We start from the raw sequence: 26,828 nt of genomic DNA, 5'->3' as shown, positions 1-26,828 counted from the left end.
AGCTCCGTCGGACTGAGGCGTGGAAGGAGAAGAGCGGTCATCCTGGTCCAGTTTTTTGGAAAACGCCAGGGCCTCCTTGGGATCTGGGAAGACCAGCGTCTTCGCCCCCTGGCGGACTCGAAGTTTCACCAGGTAGGCCAATGAATAGGAGACCTCATGCTTAAGGAGGATGCGTTTGGCAGGTAAAAATTCTCTCCGGGCGGCCTCAACTGCGAGGGTGTAATCAGCGTAGAAGGAAAGGGCGTTGCCCTGGTGGGTGATGGCTCCCCTGTCGCGCGCCGCCCGGAGGATTGCGTCACGGTAGTTTAAGATCTTCGCTATGATGGGACGCGGGCGGGGTCCCAGGGACCGGTGTGCCCGCTCGACAATAAAGACTGTGGACAAGACTTCTCCAAAAAGCTTCTTAAGCAACTGTTCCACGAAGTCCTCCATCTTTGTAATGTTCGTGGACTCCGGAAGGCCGGTGATACGTAGATTACATCTCCGGGAACGGGCCTCCAAGTCCTCATTCATGTCCCTAATTATGGCCAGTATCTTGTCCATTTGAAGTAATTTCTGCTAGTCCTGGGTGGCAGCGTCTTCCGCGTCAGAGACCCTTGACTCCACGTGCAGCAGGCGATTGTCATGGGAGTCCACTCGAGACTTCACCTTGTCGAGGCGGGCCGAGAGTTGGTCCAGTTGGGCGGCTACGCCAGTGACAGTGGATTTGACATCCAGCATTATGGCCTTGAGGTCATCCTCACGGGACGGCAGGACCTCCACTCCCCCCGTGGCAGAGCTGGCACACCCAGCACCCGTGACGTCCTGCCGAGAGGACCTGCGCAGCTCAAAGGCTATTTTTGGCTGTTTAGTATCACTTTTCCCCATTGTATAAGGTTGTGGTCAGCGGCGACAGCCAAACAGTTAAAGCAAGTGCCAGCAGTGGAGTGGCCCTGCGGCAAAGAGCAGGAGGGGGGTGGGGGGGGGTGGATGCCGGTGCAAAGACCAACAGCTCCCGTTCAAGGGAAAGACAGAGGCGGCCCAGAGGTATCCGAGAGGGGCAGGAGGCCATCAACCAGGCCGTTGAGGAATAGGGAGAAAAGTGTGGGGGCAAAACACAGCCCTGCTTTACCCCCTTTTCAACTCTAAAGGGTGCCGAAAGATCCCCCTTTTTTCCATAGCGCACTCTTGCATAATTGCCTTGGTGCAGGCGTTGTAGCATATGGCAGAGATAAGGTGGAATGCCCATTTTTTGCAATATGGCCCAGAGCTTGTCTCTATGTACGAGGTCAAACGCATATCAGAGATCTACGAAGATCAAGTACAAGCTACCTCCCCCCTTGATCACCACTTTCCAGTGGATTAGTTGTAATCTGAATAGTTGGTCTGTGGTGGAGACCTTAGCCCGAAACCCCGCCTGTAAGGGGGTAAGAATCTCATGTTCGTCTAGCCTTGAGTAGTATTCGGGCAAACAGTTTTTGTAGGATGTCAATTAAGCTAATTGGGAGATAGTTCATCGGATCAAGGGGGGAGCCCTTTTTGAAAATGGGAATGATTTTTGCTCCTAACCAGGTGTACGGTACCTCCATATCCTGGAGAATAGCATTAAACATCACCCATATATACAGGGCCCATACCTACTGCTCGTTTAGGAACAGGTCACCCGGGATCCTGTCCAAGCCCGGCGCTTTTCCTGGGGGTAAGTTCCTCAAGGCCACTAAGACTTCTGTCATGGTACAGATTGGGACAACCAAATCTGTATGTTCAGGGACTATGCACTCTAATAACTCTTCAGGAAAGCAAAAAGAGGCCTCGGAGGATAAGCTGTTAATTTGGGAATACAGTTTTTTAAAATGCAAGGTCCAGGCCTCTTCGCTTACATTAGGGGCTACGGCAGAAGAGCCATCAGCCCTGCCTGTTTTTACCAGGTTCCAGAAGGCCCTGTAATCGCGATTATCAAGTGCTGTTTTAATATCAGCCCATCTATCTTCCTCCCATTCTAGCTTAGACTTCGCAATAATGTACTTATAATAAGACCTTGATAATCGGATTGTTTCACTGGAACAACTCTTAACTTCTCGTAGGAGAGCGGATTTCGCCTGTCTGCACATTTTAGTGTACCGTTTATTTTGGCGGGGTGGCCGAGCCTTATTAATAGCAGTAGAGAAAAAAAAAAAGTTGCCAATTTATCAAAGAAATCGGATCGGGTTTTGTGTAATACATTTAAATGATCAGTTTCAAGCTTGTCCACAGGAAAAGTGGAAGCTTTCTGTAAGGTATTTGCAACTTGCTGGTACATTTCAGCAACCTTGTCGGGTGACTGCACAAAGTTCCCCCATCTGATTCGTCTACCTCCACCAGTGGCGATTACATTTTGGTGGTGGGTACTTTAAATCTAAATATAGAAGATTGTGATCACTATCTACTCTTGATGTAACTGCAAAGGCCCTAATGTATGTCCACAGTTTGAGGTTGACCATTATATAGTCAATAGTGGTACTTTTACCTGGTCTATTATATGTTACCTTGCCAGGAGTATCTGTGGGAAATCTTTCGTTGCAGGCTCTGGGGGAGTTTGAGAAATCAAAGGATAGTTCCTGCAAACACGTACTACTCACCTTCTTCCAAATGCATGGAATTTCCAAATAGGTAAAACTATGCACTGCGTGATAGTTTGGTCAGCAGGTTAATATTCTGAGATCAAGCAAAGCAGATGTTTTTAGATCCAGGTACACAAGCACCATAGAATTCTCAAGCATCACAGACTTTACAGGAACAAATCAATTTGCTCAAACTGCTCAAATATCTTTGTCCTAAATCGGTGCATAAGGTAACAGAAGGGTAGGCAGGAGCTATCCTGGTGGCAGGTCACTTGGAAAAGGGGCTGCAAGTAAGGTATACTTACTAGTTTAGCATACTTCACTTCAAGAATTAATGTGACAATTACAAAAGGACTGAGCCATGGAAAGGTCAAGTTAGATTAGAGACCACAATAGCTAGAGGTGCACTTGCAGTTATTTATTTCCAGGTTGAAGCTACAGCCAAGTTTGCTTGTTTCCTCCAGCCCTATATTTATGCCTCAATTATTAGTGCCAATTTGACATAGATGGAGAAAGAGCATATGGTTGCCGTTTGTCTGGGATATCTTCAAACAGAGCCAACAGAAAACCTTGCATTTAACACCTTCATATAAAATACCATCAAAAGACCTTAAAAAGTAGTAATTTCCAATTATACAAAATACTTTATTTTAATACTCTGCATCAGAGGATGTTGCTCTATTACTTCAAGTAAGAGCTGCAGAGACCACAAACCACCGCATTGGTCTGTATTTGGTTCTAATATTCTATTGATTACTGCAAGAGTGATGCTTCTCTCCGATTTTCTTCCCAGTTGATTTTCAATTCACCACATAGTAAAGGCACCCAAAATCTCTCCTACTGTTTGAATGAAAATAGTTTCCAGCAATCACTTCAGTCATGCTGAGTGATACACTTGAACCTCATTTAGAGCATCATATCCTCCAAATCTATGTGGAGGAATTAGGGGTGTGAATATCTTCAGTATTTGCAAAGTAACCATAGGATATTTTTCTATAGGATCTTGCCAGCAATACGGATATTGTACACCTTCTACAAATGAGATATTTTCTATCAGTAGCTGATGATATTTCCATTGGCTGATCATTTTTGACGGTAGAGGACCTTTGAAGTTATGTCACTGTTAAGGCCACAGGAAACTGCCGTATTCAACAACAATATAAGTAGGTAAGTGTGGAGCAGATGCATGAAGAATTTGGCTCAGAATAGGGAAAGCCAGCTGAAAGAAATCGGGTTACTGGTGAAGGAGGGGAAACCTTTCTCAAGAAGCAACCACAATTCTTCTCAAAGAAAATTCACAAGCAAACCCTAAATTAACCCGTGCTCAGCCCTTGCATTCATGCTTAACTCGGAGGCAACGAGCAAACCATTTGTGCAACACTGTGCTAAATTTGAGCCGGTGGTTTCTGGTGCTCAGCACTGGCACCTAATTGCGAACATCAGGTCTCATGACAGTCTGCCACATGGTGGCACGGTTGGGTTTCATTTTTATGAGCACAACAGTTGCTAATTAATTCAATATACATTAAAAGGAATGATACCTGCCATCCAAGCCATTTTTATAGCTTTGGAGGCTTGGAATATGCTGAAGTGCCACACTTGGAGGAGTGTGTACTGCCGCGACAGCACTGGCTAGGGGAATGGGTGGATCCACAGAGACTGGCAAGGGTCCAGGATGAAGGTGGCACCCCTTGGCAGGGTAGACTCACAGATGGCTGAGTCCAGACGCTGGCTCAAGGTTGATGGAGCCTTCTGTCCCTTTTGTTTCAAGTCGGGAGGCCAAGCAACTAGCCCTTGAAGTCCCTCTGGGATTCTGGGTTTAGGAGATGCAGGTCCAGTCCTTCTTACCTAGGAACAAGGGATGGAACCCAGCAAGGTAGTAGTCCTAAAAGGCAACAATCCAGGAGAGTGTCCGTCCTTCAGCAGCACAGGAGTACTTTCTGGCGGAGAACCCACAGGTCCAAGAGTAACCTGAAGGGGTGGTGTCTGAGGTCCACTATTTATACTCCACGAACATTACAATTTCTTAGGAATGGATACTCTCTACACCTTCAGTTCAGGACAAACACAGAGGAGGTGCATAATGTTCTCCTCACCAAGTTACAAGTCGTTGGTGCGTCTGTAGGCAACCATGGCATTAGAGCACATGTGCCCGGGAACACTCCAAAGCGGGCATTTTTGAATATTTGCTTATGCTTCACAGACCAAGGAATTTCGAGATCCGATTGCACTTTTACCTTGGTATATCCATTCATTACAGGACATGCATGCTTTCTTTTTGAGAAGATCTCTTTATCCAAGAGTAGTGATAGATGCTTAGTTGTGCTATTGACAACTTTTTTAAATGAATTTGCAGTAATCGGCATTTCGCAGAGAAAGTTTACTGAATATTCCTATAAAGATGTAAATAGATATTTCTACGCTTGGGCTTTCCAGTTTAAGTTTATTACCTGCCACAATAATTTGGACAATTGGTTTGCAGTATCCGTTTTTATCCTTTTCCATACTTTAATAAATAGGCCTTTCCGCGCAAATGCCTAATTAGTCATCCCAAATTCCATTTGTATCTGCGTGGGTGATGCACTATGTGGAATTAAAAAGAGGGCTTTATAGATTTTTGTGATTGCATTTTTGATAATGACCGAGTCTTTTCCACACAATGCTTCACTTCCATGTGTCAGAGTTGGCAAAAGTATTGCTGATATTACCATACTCAGTTGTGCCTTTAAAGTGGGGGAGAACTTCTAGAGGTTTCCCTTTGAAGCCCACAGGCATCTGAATTCCCTGTCCTGGCTCCAGACTAACTACAGGGAGCATGCAGCGCTTTGTGCAGAGGCAGGACACATCAAATTCAAGTGTATGTGGGGCTCTGCCCAGCTCCCCACTCTCAAATTGCTAGTGATAGTCCTTCCAGGCACACCTAAGTTCCCCATTGTGTGAAGACTGTCATGGAGGATTTCACAAAACTCAACTGTAAGCTACACCTGGTCATGTGATCCAGGTACAGGCACTAAGTGGCTAAAGAAAGAAAAAGACAACTTTCTAAAAGTGCCATTTACATTGCAATTTAAATTCCAACTTCACCGTAAGTTACGATTTTTCATTATAATTCCAAAAAGACACCAAACATGAACAGTTTACCTGCTCCCACTTGGAAATTACAGCTTATTAAATGCAAGAAGGTAACTCCAATTGTATTCTATAAGAGAGAGAGGCCGTGCAGTAGTGAAGTTTTCCACTACCAGGACAGGTAAAACAAATTCCATGTCCAACTGTTCAGGTAGACTGCACCTTGCCCTCAGGGCTGTGCAGGGACTACCTAAGAGGTGACCTGTATGTATTTTTTTTTTTTTTAAAAAGGTTTAGGCCTGGTTAAAGTTTTATTTTGTCAGGTCGAAATGGCAGTTTAAAACTGCACACACATGCTGCAATGGCAGGCCTGCTAGCAGCATTTAATTTATAGGTCCTGGGCACATGTAGTGGCACTTTACCAGGGGGGTATAAGTAAATTAGATATATGTCAATTGGGGGGGGCGTGGCTTCTACATCGACGCAAGTTGGCGGCGTTCATCTGAGCTCCGGAACGGGCCCGTAGCTCTTTTCCTTATGTGGCCTCTCGAACGTGGTACTGGTGTGTTTTTGTTGTGGTCACAGATACCGCACCATCCGCGTGTTTCTACATGCTGTTTTGCACCATGCAGGTGCAGTCTGGGACCTGTGTGCCGCAGTGGTGATTTGTTTAAGATGAAAGCGAACAGCCACCATTTTAGGTTGCATCGCTCGTAATAAAGGTGAGGTGAGGAGAGACCTTCAATGAATAACGGTCTCCTTAGAATTAAAATACCTATAGGCTGGAATTAATGATATTCATGGGGAAAGAAGGAATAGAAAAAAAGGGAAAAGTGTTGCTGCACTTCACTTTGTGTTGGAGGAGTCCTTTGACAAAAGTCTTCAATGAGGTTTCTATGGCCGCTTCATCGTTATACCTGCCTCTTTTGGATGTGACCCTTGGCTCCTAATCGTCAGCGATCCTTCTTTTGGACAGTCTTATTTTTTATATCGCTAAACTAGTACAAATAGTTTTGTTCTGGCTAAAGCAATTGTGATTTGGCTCCTTCTGACCGTTGAGGTTTCCTCAGTGAAGGATTACCTGCCTAACAGGTTTCCCCACGAGTGACTTTGCTCATTTACTGACTTGTTTGCCTCTTCCATGTTTCTATTGGTGATTGCCCAGTGTGGTTTCTCCCTGTGATACCTAGGAGTCCTTGACAAGTGTGTCAATACGGAGTTGTTGGTCTTCTCTCAGTTGTATGGGCCGGGTTCTTTCCTATCGAATTCTTACGCAACGCCTGCCTCAGCATAAGAAGATGGCCAGTGATTTGCATTCATCTTCTAAACCGTCTTCCTCAGGCACAAAACCAAAGAGCAAAGAACGATCCTCCCTCTCCTATTTTATTCTCCCAGAATCCTGCCTTAGATTCTATGTGGTCTTCAACCATTTACGTGTACAACTAATGAAAAAATTACAACAAATTGAGGATTGACGATTTGTTATGGAAGGGAAGATGTCTGAGTTAGAACACCGTGTGGGGGATCTTCAAGATATATCTACTAAGATACCCTTGTTAGAAAAATAAATCCAAAAGCTTAAAACACACGGAAGACCTTGAAAATCGGAACAGACGAAATAATTTGCACATTTACGGCCTACCCAAGAACATTGAATCTGGAGGAAGTCAATCTCATTCAATTAAACCATGTGATATCAAAATGCTCTTTATGGAATTCACTGACCTGATGCAGGTCCTGAAGTCTGTTAAAGTTAAACATAGTCTTATTTGGTCTGGCCATAACATTTATATTTCCCAGGATGTTTCCAACGCAACCAATGCCTGTAGAAAATAATTCCTTGCTCTTCGTCTCCAGATGAGGCACTTGATCTTACAAAGACATGGATGTATATTGCCATATTAAATGTTTACCTATGAAGGCACCTCATGTTCTTTTGATGATCCAGCTAAACTGCAGCATTTTCTGCATATTATTACAAATCATACCATGGAGACTAATTACTGATACCTTTAAACATACTTAAGTTCTCTCACAGTTTTGTTTTGACTTATGTTCCAACTATACATTTCTTTATGTTAATGATGAATCTTCTTTTTATCTCTACTCTCTTGTATTGATATATCTTACCTTACTTATTGGTTTCTATGTTTTTCCCTTTGTCTGAGGCTACTTGTTGTACAATCTTTTTTTTTAATTTTTCTTCTCCGATGTCGTTCTAGCTCTTGCCGTAAACATGCCCTAAGCTTACCTCTTTACCATCCTAATTCAGATCTGGATTTTCATCCTTAATCTGTGTTTTTTTTCTCCTCCCTATTTCATTTCCATCACCCTTTTCCCTCATATATCAATCCTTGTTCCTTTTTACCTATCCCTCTCATTCTTACAGAAGTGTTTTTTTCATTCTTTTTTTTGTTCCTCTCATAGCCATCTTTGTATATTATTTGATGTTTTTGAAATGGTGTAGTTTTGTCTTTTTCATTGGTCTTGCAGCCTGTTGTACCCGTTACCGTATACTTTCCCTCACCCCACAACGTGTTTAATGTTGTCCATGTTCTGGGTTATCCTGTTAAGCGTTAAAAGGTACTTCATCTATTTAAACTTAAAACGCACATTGCTTTTTTACAGGAAACACATTGTAATGATGTTGAATCACTTAAACTGAAGCGTCAATCAGGTTTTTTTTTTCTCCTGCTGTTAAATCGTAAAGGTGGTGCAGCCATACTTTTTCACAAGCCATTAAACCTTAAAATGTTATCATCTGAATGTAATACGAATGGACAATTGATTTTGGTTGACGCTATAATACTTCAAAAACAAGTCACCTTTTTCAATATGTATGGCCCCGTTAAAACTGACCGTGAATTCTGGCACAGTATTCAGTTGAAACCTTCTCTATTTCTAACCCTAATATTTTTGTTGCCGGTGATTTTAATGATGGATTAGACCCATTCACTGATAGAAAATCTACCTGTAAGTTTAAGCCTGATAAGTCTCACAAAGCTTTTCAACACACCATTTCCGCTCATCTGTTCTTTGATGTATAGAAAACTTTTAACCAATATATGTGAATTCATATTTTTTTCTAATGTACATCACACTAGGTCTCATATTGATTATATTTTTGTTTCCAAATCATTACTCGCATCAAAACAATCGCCTGAAATTGGCTCTATTTTTATTTCCGACCATGCTCCGGTTACATCTTCCTTGGAAATGTCCCTCAGCACCTCTAAACAGGGCCATTTGCGTTTTAATAATACATTGTTGTCAGACCAAACCTTTATTTTTGAAGCGACCTCTTTAATTAATTAATGTCTTCAAGTTATTGAATCTAAAGATACTTCTGATCACAATAATTGGGATGCTTTTAAAGCTTCCTTCAGCGCCTTCACATTGGTCTACTTGGCCAGAAAGAAAAAAGTATTGTATGCTAAATAACTCTCAAACCTTCAACATATAAAAGCTCTCGAACATGCTTACTTCACCTCCAAATCCTCGGAGTTTAAAGGGTCTAATTAAAGCCAAGTCTGCCTTAAATAAGATTGCTATGGTCGATGCTGGTAATGTCCTCCAGAAAAGTAAGTCCAAATACCATAGAAGCCAAAATAAGGCTGGTAAAAATGTTAGCCAATTATTTCAAAATCGAATCGGAACCAAAAAACTATTGGTCCTATTCATTGTGAACATAGTAAGAAGTCGTTGATAATATAGAACTCTTTCAGTCCTATTATGAACTATTATATACAGCATTTTTTCCAGGGTCTTCCCAAACCTCCCTCTTCTCCTGATACTCCACTATCTCTTGAAGAAGATCTGTCTCTTCAGGAGATTTCTGATGCTCTTAAATCTTTAAAAAAAGCTAAGGCTTCGGGCCCGGATGGTTTTACAGTCAAACTTTTCTCATTCTTTTCCTCCATTATTACTTCCAAACTACTTGAACTTTTGTATTTTTGTTATCCAACTCTAAAGCCAGTTGTTCTTTTCTGGAAGCCCTTTTTGTCATTATCCCCATACCAGATAAGGATCCTACCCTTTGTAAAAATTACCGGCCCATTTCACCAATTACTAGAAAAATTGGCTAGGGGTTCTGCCCACCTTACCCTCCCGTACCGGAGCAGGAGACATCCAAGGATGAAAAAGTAGAAACAAAAAGGTACTGCAGGGATCAATCTACTTTTAATTACCAAACAAGAAACAATCAATCTTGTGATACGCGAATTATACGCAGCATAAGTATATATTAGTTCATATACACATATATGAGCAAACAGCCAGAGAGGCACAATATCAAAAAATGACACAATCTATATACAACACATCACATATACAATATATACAAATACACAGAACACTATACAATACCAAAAACACTTCTCTGTACCCTTGAGACAAAAGAATATATACTCCAATTTACAAATGTACCTCCTCTCAATTTGGGGTGGAGTATACAACAAAATGATAGTCCCAAAAACAAAAAACACCAGGGGGTTAAATTATCAACCCAGCCTACATTTGTGTTGGTGTGCCTTGGAAAAAATCCAATCTTCCTTAAATTTTTTTACAGGGGACTCCGTTCAAAACATAAGGTGTCGACGCAGTCGCGGTCGCGTTTCAGCCAGATGATATAGGCTTCATCAGGACATGGGTACTCTATTCTTCGCAGCCCCAGCCAAACCTCGGGCTGGTATCGCCGGCCCCCCCACCACAGTCACCAAAGTGGGTGGCGTAGGAACCACACTCTATTCCAGTGGACTCAAATCTTCGTGATGTCCGCCCAGGTAGAAAAAAACTCTCTGAAGTGGCTCAAGTCTCGCAGTCTTCCTTCAGCTTACAAACAAGGTTAGTGGCACGTTAACTCAGTGCTCGCTCCAACGCCTCTCCAGCCAAACCACCAGAGAATCCGTCAAACTTTTCTCATTCTTTTCCTCTATTATTACTTCCAAACTACTTGAACTTTTGTATTTTTTTTATCCAACTCTAAAGCCAGTTGTTCTTTTCTGGAAGCCCTTATTGTCATTATCCCCAAACCAGATAAGGATCCTACCCTTTGTAAAAATTACCGGCCCATTTCACCAATTAGTTACGATTACAACATTTTTGCAAACATTTTGGCATCTCGTTGGGAGAGCATCACCCCCTTCTTATTAAACCAATCAGGCATGTTTTGTTAAGGGCAGGCTTGCATCTGATAATTCCAGAATATTCTCCAACATTCTTACCCTTGGGAAAAAATATCCCTATCCCCTAGCAGCCATGTTGCTTGATGCTGAAAAAGCTTTTGATTGTATAAGTTGGCAACTTATGTTTTCTACTCTTCGATGGTTTGGTTTTGGACATAAATGTATTTCCTTTATCAAATTGTTAAACGTTGAACCAGGTGCTTGTGTGTTTGTTAAAGGTCGTTCCTCACCGTATTTTAATTTGCATAGGGGCACTAGACCAGGATGTCCCCTCTCTCCTATGCTTTTGCTTCTCTGCTTAGAACCCTTTCTTGAACATATCAGATGTAACCACAATATAACGGATTTTAAATTAAATTCCCAAGAAATTAAACTCTCTGCCTATGCAGATGGCATTCTATTCTATAGGTCTAATCCCTCAACCTCACGAAATCCTTTTTTAAAAGAGATTGCCTTATATTCCAATATCTCTGGTTACAAGCAACGTTTTTCTAAAACTGAGATTTTACTGCCTAATACTTCATGTTATCGCTCTTTGTTTGACAAGACTGACTTTACATAGCGTCCCCATAAGATCAAATACATGGGGGTCTTCTTCCCGACCAAACCTGATAAACTAGCCCATAATTTTACTGCTTCAAAACTTAAAATGTTACTTTCTTCCTTGTCTGCTCTTTTTTTTTTTTTTGCTGGTAGGGAAGGTTGGACACCATTAAAATGAGGATTGTTCCCAATGTTCTTTTTATGCTTTCTATGTTACCTTTTAAAATTCCTAATTATATCCCTCAAATTAATTCTATTTGTACTAAATTTCTTTGGAACAACAAACGTGTTTGTATTGCTTTGTCAAGCCTAATCTGACCAAAGACTGAAAGTGGTGTGCGATTTCCCGACTTTAAGTTATACCATACAACTTTTTTACTTCAACAATTCTATTCTATGTCTAAATTATAGTATGACTCCCCTACAACAACTTGGTTTGTGTTTGAAAGCCCTTTACTACATGATTTTTTGTTTTAAATAAGTTTTCATATAATTGTACATTCATATCTACAAATCCAATTTCAAAATATTCTCTTTATTTGTTGCACACACTTCTTATCCAAGGATCAGACTTTTGTCAATCCTTCTTTGCATCTTCTATTTAGTACAATAAATGTATTAAATTCTGCCGCAAATCATTTTATTTAATAGATTGGAAGGATAAGGATATTTTTTTATGTGTACCATTTGGTCTCTCAAAACTCCATTTTATGCTTCCCACAATTGCAGGAGAAGTTTGGCCTAACCTGATTCTATCCTCAAACAATATAAATCAATTAATTCCTGTACTTTAATCCTTTTTATTGAATAATAACTTTAAATCTGATATTACTCCATTTATCCCGATGATACAGTTTTACTAATGATTTCACCTCCAGAGCTTCCATAAATTATAACACCCAGTCCATTCCCATCACTACGAGGAATAAGTCCGCTATTGAACTCTCGTGGGAGAAAGATCTATCTCAATTATTGTCTATCTACCAATGGGATCTACTTTGGCAAAAAAAAAAAAGTTTAGCACTTCTAAAGCTGCCAATATTACACAATCTCTATTTTTTGTATACAATAGAGTTATTACTCCCTCTTTTCGTTACAGTTGATTCCTCAATCTCCCCTTTATGCTGGTCATGTCTCTCCACTGATAGTACTTTTGCTCAACGACTTTATTATTGTCCTAAAGTCAATGATTTTTGAAAAGGCATTTGGTCAAAATGTTTAATGATTTTTTTTCATTTAATTTTCCATCATCAATTCAAAATATATTTCTTGGTACTTTATCGGCTGATTTTGACCATCTGTCTTCAAAACCTGTTTTACTTTACCTTTTAATTGCTCCTGCTTTTAAAAAGTTGTATTAAGTTGTTGGAAAGACAACTCTAAACTATGTATTTTGTTGGAACCATATTTGTGATGAACATAGACTATCTACTGTTCCTTCTGCACTTTCTCAAAAAATTAAATCCGATCTACTTTGGTTACCCTTTACCACTTTTCTATCTTCACACTCATCACCTATCTAAAACGTATGTTTTTTTCTCTATTTTGTTTCTTCCTTGCAAGCTCTCCTTTTCTCTTATTCCCTTTTTATAAAAAAATACATAATCATTTCTGTTTCATCTTCTTTACGTTCAATTTATATTTCCTTTTATTTTTATAAGATTCCTGTTCAAATGAGTTTAACTTTGTATTCTGTTTAACCTGTTATATTTTGCTCAACTACCATACTGTTAAATACCCTTTATTTTATAATAAAAATACTTCAACTTAAAAAAAAAAAATATATATATATATATATATATATATATATATATATATATATATATATATATATATATATGTCAATTGGGGATAAGCCACTATTACTGTGCTTAGTGAAGTGAGCACATACACTGGTCAGCAGTGGTGAAGTGTGCAGAGTACTAATACTAGCAAAGACAAGGTCAGCAAAAGGGAGGAGGGAAGCAGAAAGTTTGTGGGAAGACCACCCTAAAGCTGACAACTCTAACACTAGCAGCCCTATGAGAAACAAGCATTTGCAATGCAATAGATCTCACATTTGCGAGTGTTTGAGTTATTGGCATTGTGAATGACAATGCCTTTTATGTACTTTGAAAACCTGCAAGCGGTGCGCAAAAATGCACTTTGTACTTATAGTCCATGCTTATGAAGCAAGGCTGGTAGTAAAAGAGGCACAGTAACTGCAAGCCTAGCAAAGTGTGTGTCTTCTCACCGCTTGCAGGGTTTTAAAACACATAAATAAAAGGCATTGTCATTGACAAAGCCAATAGCTCAAACTCTCGCAAATGTAATACCTATTGCAAATGCTTGTTTAGGACTTGTGCCCGGGTTTGGGCTCAGTTCAGGAAGGCATTTCAAGACTAGACAAGTGATCTCGCCTGTAGGCTTCTCTGTCTCCGGCATGTATCCCGTAGGTGAAACTTGAGCTGATCTCAGGGTGCTTCATGGCCAGGTAGGAATAAAACCAATACATCCGTATTTTTTATTGGTGGAAAGACTGACTTCATATCCTAAGCCAAGTGCAAGATTTCCTGAAGTGCACTCACTTTCAAACTTATTTTGATTTTGACCTGTGGTTTGGAGGTGACATTTCTTTCAAAATCCATATGTTTTCAGCCAGGAATCAATCGAGTCAGTTACCTGGGCTGGTCAGGAGGAGACCCTGTTTATGTTGCTTGTATACAGGAGAAAGCAGCCCACAAAGATGGATCAGAGGTTTCTTTGGAAACAATCTGAGAAGCACGAAAGGCTGTGATGGGGTACCTCGCTGATGGTGACCCCTGTGAGATCCCAGAGGCCTGCCTGTGACTCTTGTCTGAAAGAAACCACAGTACGGACTGCCTGCTGCACTCTCCACTCATAGGGAATGCCTGGAAACTTCTGGGACGGACCCTCTGCTGTCGGAGTGGGGGTGTTGTCAATCTACATTCACTAAGTTTAGAAAGCATTGTGGCGTTTTCTAGCCTTCCCTTCTAGAACTTTATATGAAATTCCACAAAGTGCTGGTGACATCAGAGTGTAGTGAAGGGGGTTTGTTATCAGTGAGAATTTATTATAGCCCTGATCTAGTGATGTAGGAAGATTGCTAGTCAAGAAGGCCTGGTCCCCCCCTTGCTGAAGTTCAGCCTTAGTCGTCGAAGGAGCACCGGGATCCCCTGTGCAGGAAACAATTCAGGAGCTGCTTGGGTCTTGCGCCTGAAGTATTCTTTTGGAAATAATTTGTGCCAGACAGACCTGGGCCCGCATCCTCAAAACCGGGCCAGGGATGTCAAGTCGACTTTGAACGTTTGTGGGAGTGCCTCAGTGGTTGTGGTGCTTGGGAATGAAAGCTTGGAATAAGTGCTGTGTGTCAGGGTTATCGTTATCAAGGTTATATACCCCCTTCACTAACCTCTGATCTCTGCAGGATGCCCAGTTACAAGCAAGAACTGGGATCCTGCAGTGGACTGGACCCTCTGGTCCTTTGGGGACCTGTCTGGACACCACAACCTGCAACGATGCAGAATCTCTGGAAATTGTTACTAAAACCAAACAGTTTGGAATATAAAAATATCACCACAAAACAACTGTGGGCCTCAAAGTACTTGGTATTAGCCCTTTCAACTGCCGAGATGCCTTTCTCTGGTTTCCTTCATCGTTTGGGGAAAGCTACAAACCAATGTCTGTTGACCAGTCTGAGGATTATTGCCAATAGGCCTGCTACGCACATATTGATACATTTGTTAAAGAGAGAGAAATCCCTACACTTCTGTCGGTGTGGGACCTTCTGTGTGAGAGGGAAGGCTGTGCTGCTGCTCTGTGCTGAGGCTGTTCTGTGTGTGAGGGAAGCTTTACTGCTGTTCTCTATGCTGAACCTGCTCTGTGTGCTGTTGTCTGTGCAGTATCTGTCCTGATGCAGAGGGAAGCTTGCACAGCTGTTCACTGTGCTGAACATGCGGAGGGTGCCCTTCCTGCAAAACAATCCTGTCTGCAACGTAGGCACCCTTGCACTATGGTGCAAGGATGGCTGCATTGGCGCTAGGCAGCTATAACAGTGCCAGCACAAAGACAAGGTCAGGAATGAGTAGTTTGTTTAAATGTGACGCATTCCTGCACTTCCCCTGTAACGCAGTGCAGCAAGGGGCCAAAATGACCCCGAGTGAAGGAGTCAGAGTGGCACCAGGTGCACCCTGGGTAATCAGCATTGAGGGGGCACTAGAGGTCCATCCCCTCAGGTCACCCCTGGCGAGGGTCAGGGAGTCATAATACATATCATGTGGTGCACTGGAGGTCTGTACCTTTGGGCGCGAGGTTGGGCAAACAGCATGCAGATACCCAAGGAGAAGCGCTCTCCTGTTTTCACTCCATCTTCCCCAGCAAGAGAACAGACAGAAACCTGAGCAGCTGCTCCTCATAGAGCTTTGTTACTCCAAGGGAGCAGGGCCAGGCCGCCCAGGGGGAGGCAGGGTTAACAGAACAGATCACAAAGATCTGGGGTTCAAGCCTCCAGCCTTATCTACACCTGCTTTCAAGGAGATTGCAGTGAGGTCAGTAGGCTGCCCTACCCCCAAGGCCCTCCTTCAATAAGATAACTTGTCACTGTCCTACAGAGGCCAACACTGACCTATCCAGTCTTTCTCTTTCTATGCACAACACCGGATTTGTCTTAGCAGCTTCTGCACCCTTTCACAGACCCCTCTGGTATGGTATGAGCACTTCGGAGGATGGTGCCCTCTTGACCTTCATGGGTTGAGACTGGGGCAGTTATGTAGGGGTGCTATAGTGCATGTTGACATCTCCAGGGCAGTGGTAGGACGCCTCAGACTCTTCTAGCCCCTCCTATGGGGGAAACCGATGAAGAGTGCATAGTGAGGGAGGCTGTCCCAGCCCTCTCAGCCTGCCGAAAGCCAGCCGAGTCCTTGAGAAGAGACGAGTCCGTCAATGTCACTGATAAGTCCTTTTATGAGGCCCTAATTCAGGTGACCAGATTTTGAAAACCAAAAGACCAGGACATAAACATAGAAACTCAGACAACGAGACACATATGAACTTACCCGCGGCGGCAATTCTGCCGCGGTGCGGCTGTTTAGAGGAGGGCGGGCCGCGTCAGCCAACGGACGTGCGTAGAACTACGGAGGTAGTGCGCGTGATGGCCGTTGGCCAACGAACGCAGCAAAGGGGTTAATTAAAAGCAACTTTTAAACCCAGCCCCCCTGGGTGTTCATTCGACTGTTCTGATAAAAGCTGCTATCTCCTCCTCACTTTCAGCACATAAAACCGAGACATGAGCTACAATTATCAAACTCTTCCAGGACAGGTGCTGAAAAAGTGGGACTTTTCTCGGAAATCAGGTATGCCTGGTAATCCTATGGTCCTTCATGAGGGACACTAACCTATTAAAAATAAATGGCTCCTGTCCGGGCGTTGCAATGATGATACATATGGAGCTCCAACGTCATTTATAATTTTTTTTAAGTGTGGTTCTCCTTGGCAACAGGGCCTACCATCGCTCCCAAACATCCCTCGGGTCTGGCTCACAGGGCAGCCCATGGTGTTTTACATACCTGTCTAGACTGCTTGCAACAGTACGTCATTCTGGTAGATATAAAGAAGACTGTTTTTTAGGCTGGATTGCATGCGGAGTAGGCTCCAAGTTATATGGCTCATGCAAGGAATGCGAGCAGCCAGGTGACACGTTAAGTGCTGCAACAGATAATTCTGATAATTCTGGTAATTGTGGAAAAAGCGTGTTCTGAAGTGTACTTCCTGTGCAGTCAGGGACACGCCTAAAAAAGGTGAGAGGCGTGTTTAGGGGATGGGAGTTACATTCAAGGCTGGGAGTGCACTTTCATAACCTGCGATCTTAAAGGAACATGGCTGTTAGAACTGGGGGTCTCTAGTTGGCAATGGTTTGCACCTTTGCCCAAATAGGGACCCTTGCTTCTAGTCAGGGTAAGAGGGCTACACTCCTAAAATGACCCCTGCTCAATGCGGTGGTAGCTTTGCACGAGCTGGAAGGCTAATCTCAGAGGCAGTGTGTAAAGCATTTGTGAAAACATACAGTAATACTGTGAAAACACTACAGATGGACACCAAACAGGTTTTATAAAAATAAGTATTCTTTATATAGACTTAACAAGACCCAAACAACAAAAATCCACAATACAGTATTAGGAAAATGACTTAAATGGTAAAAAATAGCTTCATTCAAAGTTGATGTTAAATGCAACACGTTTCTCACAAAGTATTTTTGGATGCGTAACGTAAGATAAACAAAAGATTCACATGGCGGATGATGCGTCGGCTTCTTGCTTCGGGGGAGGCGATGCGTCTGTTCCTCAGTGCTTGTGCAAAGTAGGCGATGCGTCTGTTCCTTACCGGAGAGGAAGAGATGCGTCGATCTCGTATTGTGTTTCGGTTACGATGCTACGCAACAATCCGGTGCGATGCAACAAGATGGCGTCTTTGATACAGTGAGATGACGTGAAGGTGATGCGTGCACGCCCGACGGCCGTGCGGCGTCTAGGGAACGTCTGAGCCGCAACAGGCCCTGCGACACGCTTCTCCGGTAATGCGACGGCAACACTTGGTGTGGAGACCCGCTTCTCCGGTGAGGCAAGGTAACTGCTGCAGCGGCGACGCGCTTCTTCTCGTTGAGTCACGCTTTCAACTCCCAACAATACGCAGGATTCTGCAGACAAAATTCCAAACAAGGAAATTCAGGGGGGTAGCTGGTGGTGAAGTCTTGTATCCCTGAGACATCAGCAGGAGGCAAACACTTCAAACCCTTGGAGATTCTTCTTCAAGATGAAAGTTAATTAAAAGTTCCTTCTCCTTTCCTTGGCAAATAAGTAACCACTGCAGGCCAACCTCAGAAAATAGCACCATGGCACAGGGGCAGTCAGATCCTTCAGCTTACTTGGTTCCTCTCCTTGGCAAAGGTTCGTCTTGATTCCAAGAAGAGATCTAAAGTCTTGGGGCCTGGGCACCAATAATTATACTACTAATTTCTTGGTTCTCTGAAGGCAGAGTGTCTGTACCTGGCCAAAACCAGTTCGGTCCTCACTGGTGCAGCTTCCTGGCAGGAGGTGGAGACAACATTGTTGAAGGCAGGCCTGGCCTAGGTAGCGGAAAGGAAATCTCCTCCCCCTACTCTCTATTCTAGGATGGCTCAGGGGAGTGAAAGGAAATCTCTGCCTCCTACTCTCTATTCAGCGAAGGTCCTATTCAGCCCAGCCTGTACCCTTCAGACTGCTGGAGCCGGAGCCCAAACCCAAGCCCTCCTGTCACTCGCAAACCAGACATGCAAAACACAACCTAGCAGAGGTTTGCTGGATGGTTAGGCGAGAAAAAACCTACTTTCTAAAAGTGGTATTTTGAAACATAGAATGTAAAAATTATCTTCACTAAAAGATGTACTTTAACATTCTGAGTTCAGGCATACTAAATGTGTTTTTCTACCTGGTTCCCTGGATCAGTCCAGATAATAACAGGTTATAATCAAACTGCTCATGCTGGCCTATGAGGACAGTAGCCTTGCAATAGTGAAAACCAAAATTGGCTGTAATTCACTATCAGGACATGCCACACACACCACGGCATGTCCTACTTTTTACTTACAATGCACCCTGCCTCTTGGGCCAACCTAAGGGGTGGCTAACATGTAAAAAAGGGAAGGTTTAGGGATGGTAAGTGGCTGCACTTACCAAGTCAACATGGCCGTACTAGACTGCACACAGGCTCTGCAATGGCAGGCCTGAGACACACTGTACAAGCTGCTTCTGTGGGCGGCACAATCAGTGATGCAAGCCAACTAGCAGCACTTTCTCTACAGGCCCTGGTCACATATGGTGCATTGTACTAGGGTCTGACAAGTAAATCAAATAAGCCAATCATGGAGTCACTAATCCATTACAACACTTTACAATAGGGAGCACATGCACTGTGGCACTGAATAGCAGTGGCTCAGTGCCCAAGGCATGTAAACCATCAGAAACATATCAAAAACAGAGGAGACAACAACAAAAATGGAAGGGAGACTCGCGCCAATTGTACCAGGTCTGACACGTGTTCCCTCCAGCTGAAATGTAGGGAGCACTAGCCATCCTCTTGGGAGTTCTCTTCACGAAGGTGGAAAAATCTGGACAGACCATCAGCATTGGCGTGTTCTGTACCTGGGCGTGTTCTGTACCTGGGCAATGTTTCAACGTGAAGTTCCCTGTAGGGAAATGGACCACCTCAACAACTTTGGATTCTCAACCCTCATCTGCATCAACCATCTGAGGGGCCTGTGGTTGATCTGAATCAGGAAGGGAGTCCCAAACAAGTATGGTTTCATCTTCTTCAATGTCCAGACCACAGCAAATGCCTCACGCTCAATTGCACTCCACCTCTGTTCCCATGGAAGTAATCTCCTACTGATGAAGGCAAGAGGTTGGTCTAGGCCCTCCTCATTAATCTGTGAAAGAACAGCCCCCACACCATGCTCTGATGCGTCTGAGTGAACAATTAATTGTTTTGAGAAGTTGGGCGCCTGAAGCATGGGTGCTGTGCACATGGTAGTCTTCTGGGTGTTAAAAGCGTTATGACGGGTGTCAGTCCAGTACACTTTCTTGGGCTGCTTCCTGGAAGTCAGCTCAGTCAAGGGTGCAACAATGTTGCCATACCCCTTGACAAACCTCCTGTAGAACCCTGCGAGTCCTAAAAAGGCTCTCACCTGGGTCTGGGTTTTAGAGGTTCCCATACCAGGATGGTTTCAATCTTGGGTTGTAGGGGCACCACCTGGCAGCTTCCTACCTGGAACCCCAAGTACACCACTGAACCCTGCCCGATCTGGCACTTACTCGCCTCGATTTTAGGTCTGCTCTTCGCTGCGCCATCAACACTTCCCAGAGGTGACACAGATGTTCATCCCAGGTGGAACTAAACACTCATTCAGGTAGGCAGCACTGAAATTTTACAGTCCAACCTGGTTGGCCAATCTTTGAAAGGTAAACAGCAAAACACACAAGATGGACGGAATGTTGCACAATGGCAAAACATTCACTCCCAGTCACAGATCTGGGTTTAATCCATCGTTATTTTGCCCACCAAGCCACCCCAGTTCAGACATGGCCATATGCAAATCAGTCTTGGTCCTGTGCCTCATGGGAACAGTCCAGCCCGAACTGCCAAGCCATGTCTTCCCTGGACCGGAATCAAGCATCCTAGGACCGTTTTAGGTTGACTACAGTGGCGTAGTGAACACAGGACCCACATCTGGGCACATAGGTGCAAAAAAAAACGATGGATTTAGGCCCAGATCTCTGTACTGGGATGAATGTATGACATTGTTCTGCATTCTGTCCATTAATTGTTGTTTTTGAATTTGTCACCCCGAGTGGGATGGGTATGCTCAGACGTGAGTCCCATGCTCTCCACACCACTGGAGTCAAGCTATCCATGCTGATGACGGCTGATAGCCAGAAACCGGTCCTTGGATGCTTGATTCCGGTCCAGGAAAGACATGGCTTGGCAGTTCGGGCTGGACTGTTCCCAGGAGTCGCAGGGTCAAGGCTGATTTGCATATGGCCATGTCTGACCTGGGGTGGTGTGAAGTGCAAATAAACAATGGATTTAGGCCCAGATCTCTGTACTGGGATGAATGTATGACATTGTTCTGCATTCTGTCCATCAATTGTTGTTTTTGCATTAATCTTTGAAAGGTGGCAGGGGCATTCTTCATCCCAAAGGGCATAACCACGAATTGGTAGTGCCCATCTGGTGTGGGGAATGCGGACATCTCTTTGGCCCCATCAGTTAAGGCGATCTGCCTGTACCCAGACATCAAATCAAGCGTACTGCTGTACCGTGCAGGCCCTTGCCGATCAATGAGCTCATCAGCTCTGTGGATGGGGTGCGAGTCAGTCTTGGTGAATGAATGGAGGCCTCGGAGTCCACACAGAACAGGAGTTCGGGTGTGGCACCAGGCGCAGAAGCCTTTGGGACCAAGACCACTGGGCTGGCTCAAGGGCTGTTAGAGGACTCAATCACCCCTAAGGCAAACATCTTGGAGACCTCCTCCTTAATGTAAGCTCTGGCCCTGTCAGTCACTCTGTAAGCTTTGTGCTTACAGGAGGACTGTCGCCAGTGTCCACATCATGGATGCACTACTCAGTGTCACCAGGAACCAGGGACAACAGATCAGAGAATTGTCCCAACAGTTGGTGACAGTCATTCTGCTGCTCAGGGGGTCAGGGTGGTATAGAGGCTTACACCATCCACTGACCCATCTTGCTCAGTTGCAGACAGGAGGTCAGGAATAGGCTCAGTCTATTCCTCCATTCCAGCATCTGTCGGACCTTTCCAAGTGGGGCTTTAGACAGTTAACATGCAGGACCCGCAAAGGGTTCCTAGGAGTCCGCAAGTCCACCAGGAAGGTGACATTACTCTTGCGCTCCACCACCTCAAATGGTCCGGTCCACATATCCTAGAGCGCACAGGGCTCCACTGGGCACATGACCCAAACTTTCTGTCCAGGCTAAAACTCGATCAGAGTGGCAATCTGATCATACCACTGTTTCATCTCTTCCTGGCTGGCTTCTAGATTCGCCTGAGCCAGCGTTCTGAAACGCCTAGTCTGGTTCCTGAACCATGTAACTTTATACATCCTAGGGAGGTTTACTGTGAGCTTTCTCCCAGCCTTCTTTCACCAGACTCAGAGGTGCTCTTACCTGGTGATCAGCCAGCAGTTCAAAGGGACTGAACCCCAAGGACTTCTGTGGCACCTCACAGTAAGCAAACAGAAGGCATGGCAAGAGGACGCCCAACTTACGCCTCATGGGTTCCTCAAGACCCATAATCATGCCCTTCAGGGTCTAGTTGAATCTTGCATCCAGCTCATTAACTTGGCGGTGGTAAGGTGTGGTGAACTTGTACGTTACACCTCCCTGCTGCCACAGGGACTTCTTATATTTGGATATGAAGTTGGTACCACGGTCTGACACCACCTCTCTGGGGAACCTCACACGGGAGAAAATCCCCATCAATGCACGTCCCATGATGGGGGCAGTCACTGACCTGAGAGGGATGGCTTCCGGGTAACAGGTATGGTCCACCAAGACCAGGATAAACCTGTTGCCAATGGCTGTCTTGGTGTCCAGAGGGCCCACAATGTTAATGCCCACCCGGTCAAAAGGGGTACTGACCACAGGGAAAGGTTGGCGAGGAGACTTGTGCTGCCTTCCATTTTTACCACTTGCCTGGCAAGTCTGACAAGTCCTGCAATCAGTGTCTGAACTCTTGCACATCTGGGGACAATAAAAGTGGGGGACAAGCCTGTCAAAGGTTTTGTCCTGCCGCAGATGTCCAGCTAAGGGTACATCATGAGCCAAACCCAGTAGGAAGGCTCTGAGGCGCTGGGGTACCACCAGCACACGGGCTGACCCAGGCTCGGCTTGCTATACAGGAGACCATTCTCCCAGTAGATCCAATGTGATCCAGACTGATCACCTGCTGCCAGGTTTGCGGCCTGTTGCTGCAAACCCACAAGAGAAGGGCACTTATTCTGCTCTTCACAGAACTCTTCCCTGGAGGGGCCTCCTTCCTGCTGTCAATGGGTCAGCTCAGGCAGGTCCCCCAGTTCAGCCACTTGCTCCACTGTAAGTTCCAGGGCATCCTCCTCAAGGTCTGCTTCCTCCTGGACCAAGGGAACTGTGGGGGCTGGTTTCCTGCGCCCACTAACTCTTCTCTTTAAGGCAGGTACCTGGGCCATACTTTAAGGGTCCAGGTCCTCTTGAACACCCTTACTGGCTGCCACAGACCGAGTGGTCACACACGCCCACTCAGAAGACCCAACATCTCTAAATGAGACCTCTACACCAAGGGGATTTTTCAAAATCGTTGCTCAACAGACAATCCACAAGATCGGCTGGCCTCACAGCTACTTGAAGGGTACCCAAGACCCTTCCCACTCAAAGGGAACCTGAGCCACCTCACATTGGCTATCTTAGTTGTCCGCGGCAACTACAGGGATGAATGCATGGGGGGGGGGGGGGGGGGGGAAAATCACCTGCTCCTTAGATACCAGCCGACAACTGACAGCGGTCCACTGGCCCTGATGTGTCTCAGAGCCTCCAGCCTATGGCCATTGATGGTCACCCACTGCCTGCATTTCTTGGTGATATCAGGCAGCTAGGTCCTAGGGACCATCTCACAATCTCTAGGAAAACGACATTTTGGAATCGCTCTGGACACACACTTGTGAGTGTGAATGCGGACAGCCTACGGATTCGAGCAGCGCTGCGCGCGGGACGTTACAGCTGCTTTCACTTTTACCGCCCCTCGCCCGCACTGGTTTCATTTTGCTGCTCCTTTTTTAACCGTCTTGCCTATGGCTGTTTCACCTCCAACTCACCTTCGAGCACACAGCACGACACCAGCTTTCATTTTTTTTTTTTAATCACCATAGGGCATGCTTTAAGGGCTTCCATGAGCATAGCTTTTTGATATGCACGGGCACTGCGATTTATGTTTCAGTGTGGCAACGTTTTTAGGTTTAGCATCCAGACCCATTTCATTGCCGGTGCATGTTTTAAAGGGGGTTTCTTGATTTACAATACTTGTTTTCAAAGGTGTCTTGTTGTACATGCTCTCGAAAAATACTAGATTGTTGGAAGGAATCAGTGTAGGGGTTTACTGTAACTGTTGCTTTATTGTTTCATTAACACGTTTCTGAACCAATCAGCACAGTGCTTCCTTTCTGAACACTGCTGTAAAGATGGGCGGATTTGGCTAGTAGATCACTTGTAGGGGGCAGTCTATTTCTTCTGCAACCCAGCTGCCGTTGAATTATGGTAAGAGCTGCAGGGATCTCTGATCGGGGGAGGGGGTACAGTGGGTCCTTGAGAGCTCCCAAGCTCTTCTTGCTCTCACCCTTATGCTACATGCTGAAGGAAGTCCAGGGCCCAAAACGTTTGGCCTCAATGGGGTTTCTTTTACGTGTTTCAGAGGGACCGGTGCTTAGTTAATAGAAGCAGACAGTTTATCAAAAACGGCATATTTCTTGTTTATTTGATCTTTATCCTTTACTATTCAAATGTAAGTCAGTGAGAAAGCAACATTACCCATATCTTGCTGTCAATCTAATTATTTACAATTCTTACGAGATATGTCTTTCTTTGGAACAGGGACACAGATAAGGCGTGTGGGCTTTTGCAAGTTAAGACACTTTTGAGTGCGTGGACTGCTAGTCTATTCCCACAGTACTTTATAGCTGATAATGCAATTATCAGCTTTTGAGTTCTTTCAAAATGTCTTGTATGTTTCTACCACATTTCTTGGGGCTCCTACATGGCAGATGCTGCTATTGGGGATACTCCTGATCACATTTGCTTCCGTCACTTCACTACGTGCAGAAGTTTGTGAGCCACACAAGTCCTTTTTTAGGCAGTGATCCCCAAAGTCATTTATTTGGTCATGGCTAGACAGTGAAAGCTGTATTCACTGTGTAGATTCACCCCCACATGAAGTAACAATAGATGTTGTAGCACCCAGGATAAAGTGCTGCATGTATAAACACTTATAAGGTCCCAAAGGCGAGACCCGTTGGCTATACCATTGCTTGTTTTATTCAACAAATCATTCCACATAGACAGGCAGTCATTCCTTATCAGTATTGTGTCTAAACTGCAGGGTCCCTCAGGGTTCAATATTGTACCCATTGTTAGTCAAACTCCTAGTACTGACTCAATCATGCCAGTGGGTCCATGAAAAGGTTGAAGGTTTCCTGATGACACTCCAGTCATTTTAAAGATTACAAAAGACCCCATGAGGTACTGCCTCTAAATGTTTTACTGCCTATTCAAAGTGGAACAATTAATGTTTCACAATAACCTTAAGATGAAAGAGCCACCCCTTTTTAGCTGGTCTTTCTGGGACTGAAACCCAGCCCAGGCCAATGTGTGAGAAATCTAGGCATAAGACTTGATTCAGCTGGAACCGACTGCAACCATGTCAATGCTGTGGGCAATTTGTAACTCTTCCAATGGCACACCTTAAGAGAATTCTTCATCTGGTCTCTATACCACACACTGACATTTCTAAATCCTTTCATTTCACTTAAGATTGACTAGTACAACAGATTCAAAAGCTTCAGACAGTATAAAGGTAAACAGCCAGGTTGGAGTTTGGCCTCTTGGTCATGGGTCACATCATGGGAGCCCTATCCCTTCTTCACTGGCACCCTAATAAACTGTTTTTCTAAACTAAATAGTTTTTTTTTTAATCACGTGGCTCACTCAGAAGGCAAACTATTCAGCAATTGGCTCTGCTCTGACGGAGTGTTTGGCATGTCACTGCCCACCCCATTCTTGAACATCTATTGAGCAAGGTCTTCTCCCAATTCCCCGATTCTGCCAATCTTCTTTGTGTTGTTGTGCTTTCTAAGGCACAACTGCCCAGAGTTTGAATGCCTTCCATTTCCTGCCCAAAAAGGACCAAATCTCTTCTAGTTCCATAACCTACTGAAAACCGGTTGATTACAGAATTCATCCTGTTTTGGGGCTTGTTGAAAGACATTTTTCACATCGTTTTAGTTAGATTGTCTGGCAGGTGGGTTCAGCACCAAGATACGGCAGTAAGGGAGGCAGCTCGAGCTCTATAAATACTTAAAAAAAAAAAAAAAAAAAAAAAGTCTCACATACCTTTATATACACCACCCTCTTTTTTATCAGCAGTTTTTTCTTCCTGTGAATCAGAGGGGCTCCCCTCACCCCTGATCTTGTCAAAACTTGAAAAATATTTTGAAGATTTCCAACTCCAATAATTGCACATGCACTATATCATTGGGAGCATTACCGTAAATCAATTTAATTTCACCCACAAACTCAGACTTCCGTATATCTACCTACTTCCTACTTTGTTTAAAAGCGAATCCAGATTACTTCCCAAGTATTTGTTTTATTTCAAGAATGAATTTACAGTGAATAATCACCTGTCCGCTTATAAATCCATTACCCAAACTTCCCTTTCGGGATATGGGATTTTCTAATGTGTACGTGTAACAGAAGTAAATTACGAACTAAAAAAAAAAAAAAAAAATAGCTGGTAACATAACGTGCATTACATTCTTATTAAAACGTGTGAAGTACCTTATGTTTGAAATTGCTGTTTTGGAGGTGATCCATATCACTTAGCAGCTTGACATGTTGCATTCCTGCTTCTTCTTGAATTCTGAGGTTTTTTCGATGAAGGAGCAGCAAATCATTCATGCAATTCACAGCTGACACTATGTTTAATTGTCTCTTTACACCTTGCCTTCTGAGCTCTTCATACAAAGAGGAGAAGCCCAAGGTTGTGAGCTCCTGGCCAACAAAAAAAAAAAAAGTACAGTTTATATAGACAAATAGTATTTTCAACACAGTAAAGCAAAACTTTTTGTACAAAACATAGTAATGCATACCAGACATCAATATTT

The 26,828-nt window shown here is 44.0% G+C and overlaps 1 protein-coding gene across 5 annotated transcripts in view; it reads right to left on the bottom strand.

Moving 5' to 3' along the window:
• SSX2IP (SSX family member 2 interacting protein) overlaps window positions 1–26,828 on the bottom strand; it is a 472,212-nt gene that overhangs the window by 293,680 nt on the left and 151,704 nt on the right. For all 5 annotated transcript variants that reach the window (XM_078645587.1, XM_078645605.1, XM_078645619.1 and 2 more), the window contains exon 4: window positions 26,503–26,715. In XM_078645587.1, coding sequence (XP_078501713.1) covers window positions 26,503–26,715 — 213 coding nt within the window. The remainder of the gene's footprint in view (window positions 1–26,502; window positions 26,716–26,828) is intronic.

Source organism: Lissotriton helveticus, chromosome 1_1 (assembly GCF_964261635.1).
Source record: "Lissotriton helveticus chromosome 1_1, aLisHel1.1, whole genome shotgun sequence".
NCBI classification, from domain to species: Eukaryota; Metazoa; Chordata; class Amphibia; order Caudata; family Salamandridae; genus Lissotriton; species Lissotriton helveticus.
The sequence above is the reverse complement of the archived record's forward strand: the minus strand, read 5'-3'. Positions and strand labels throughout refer to the sequence as shown.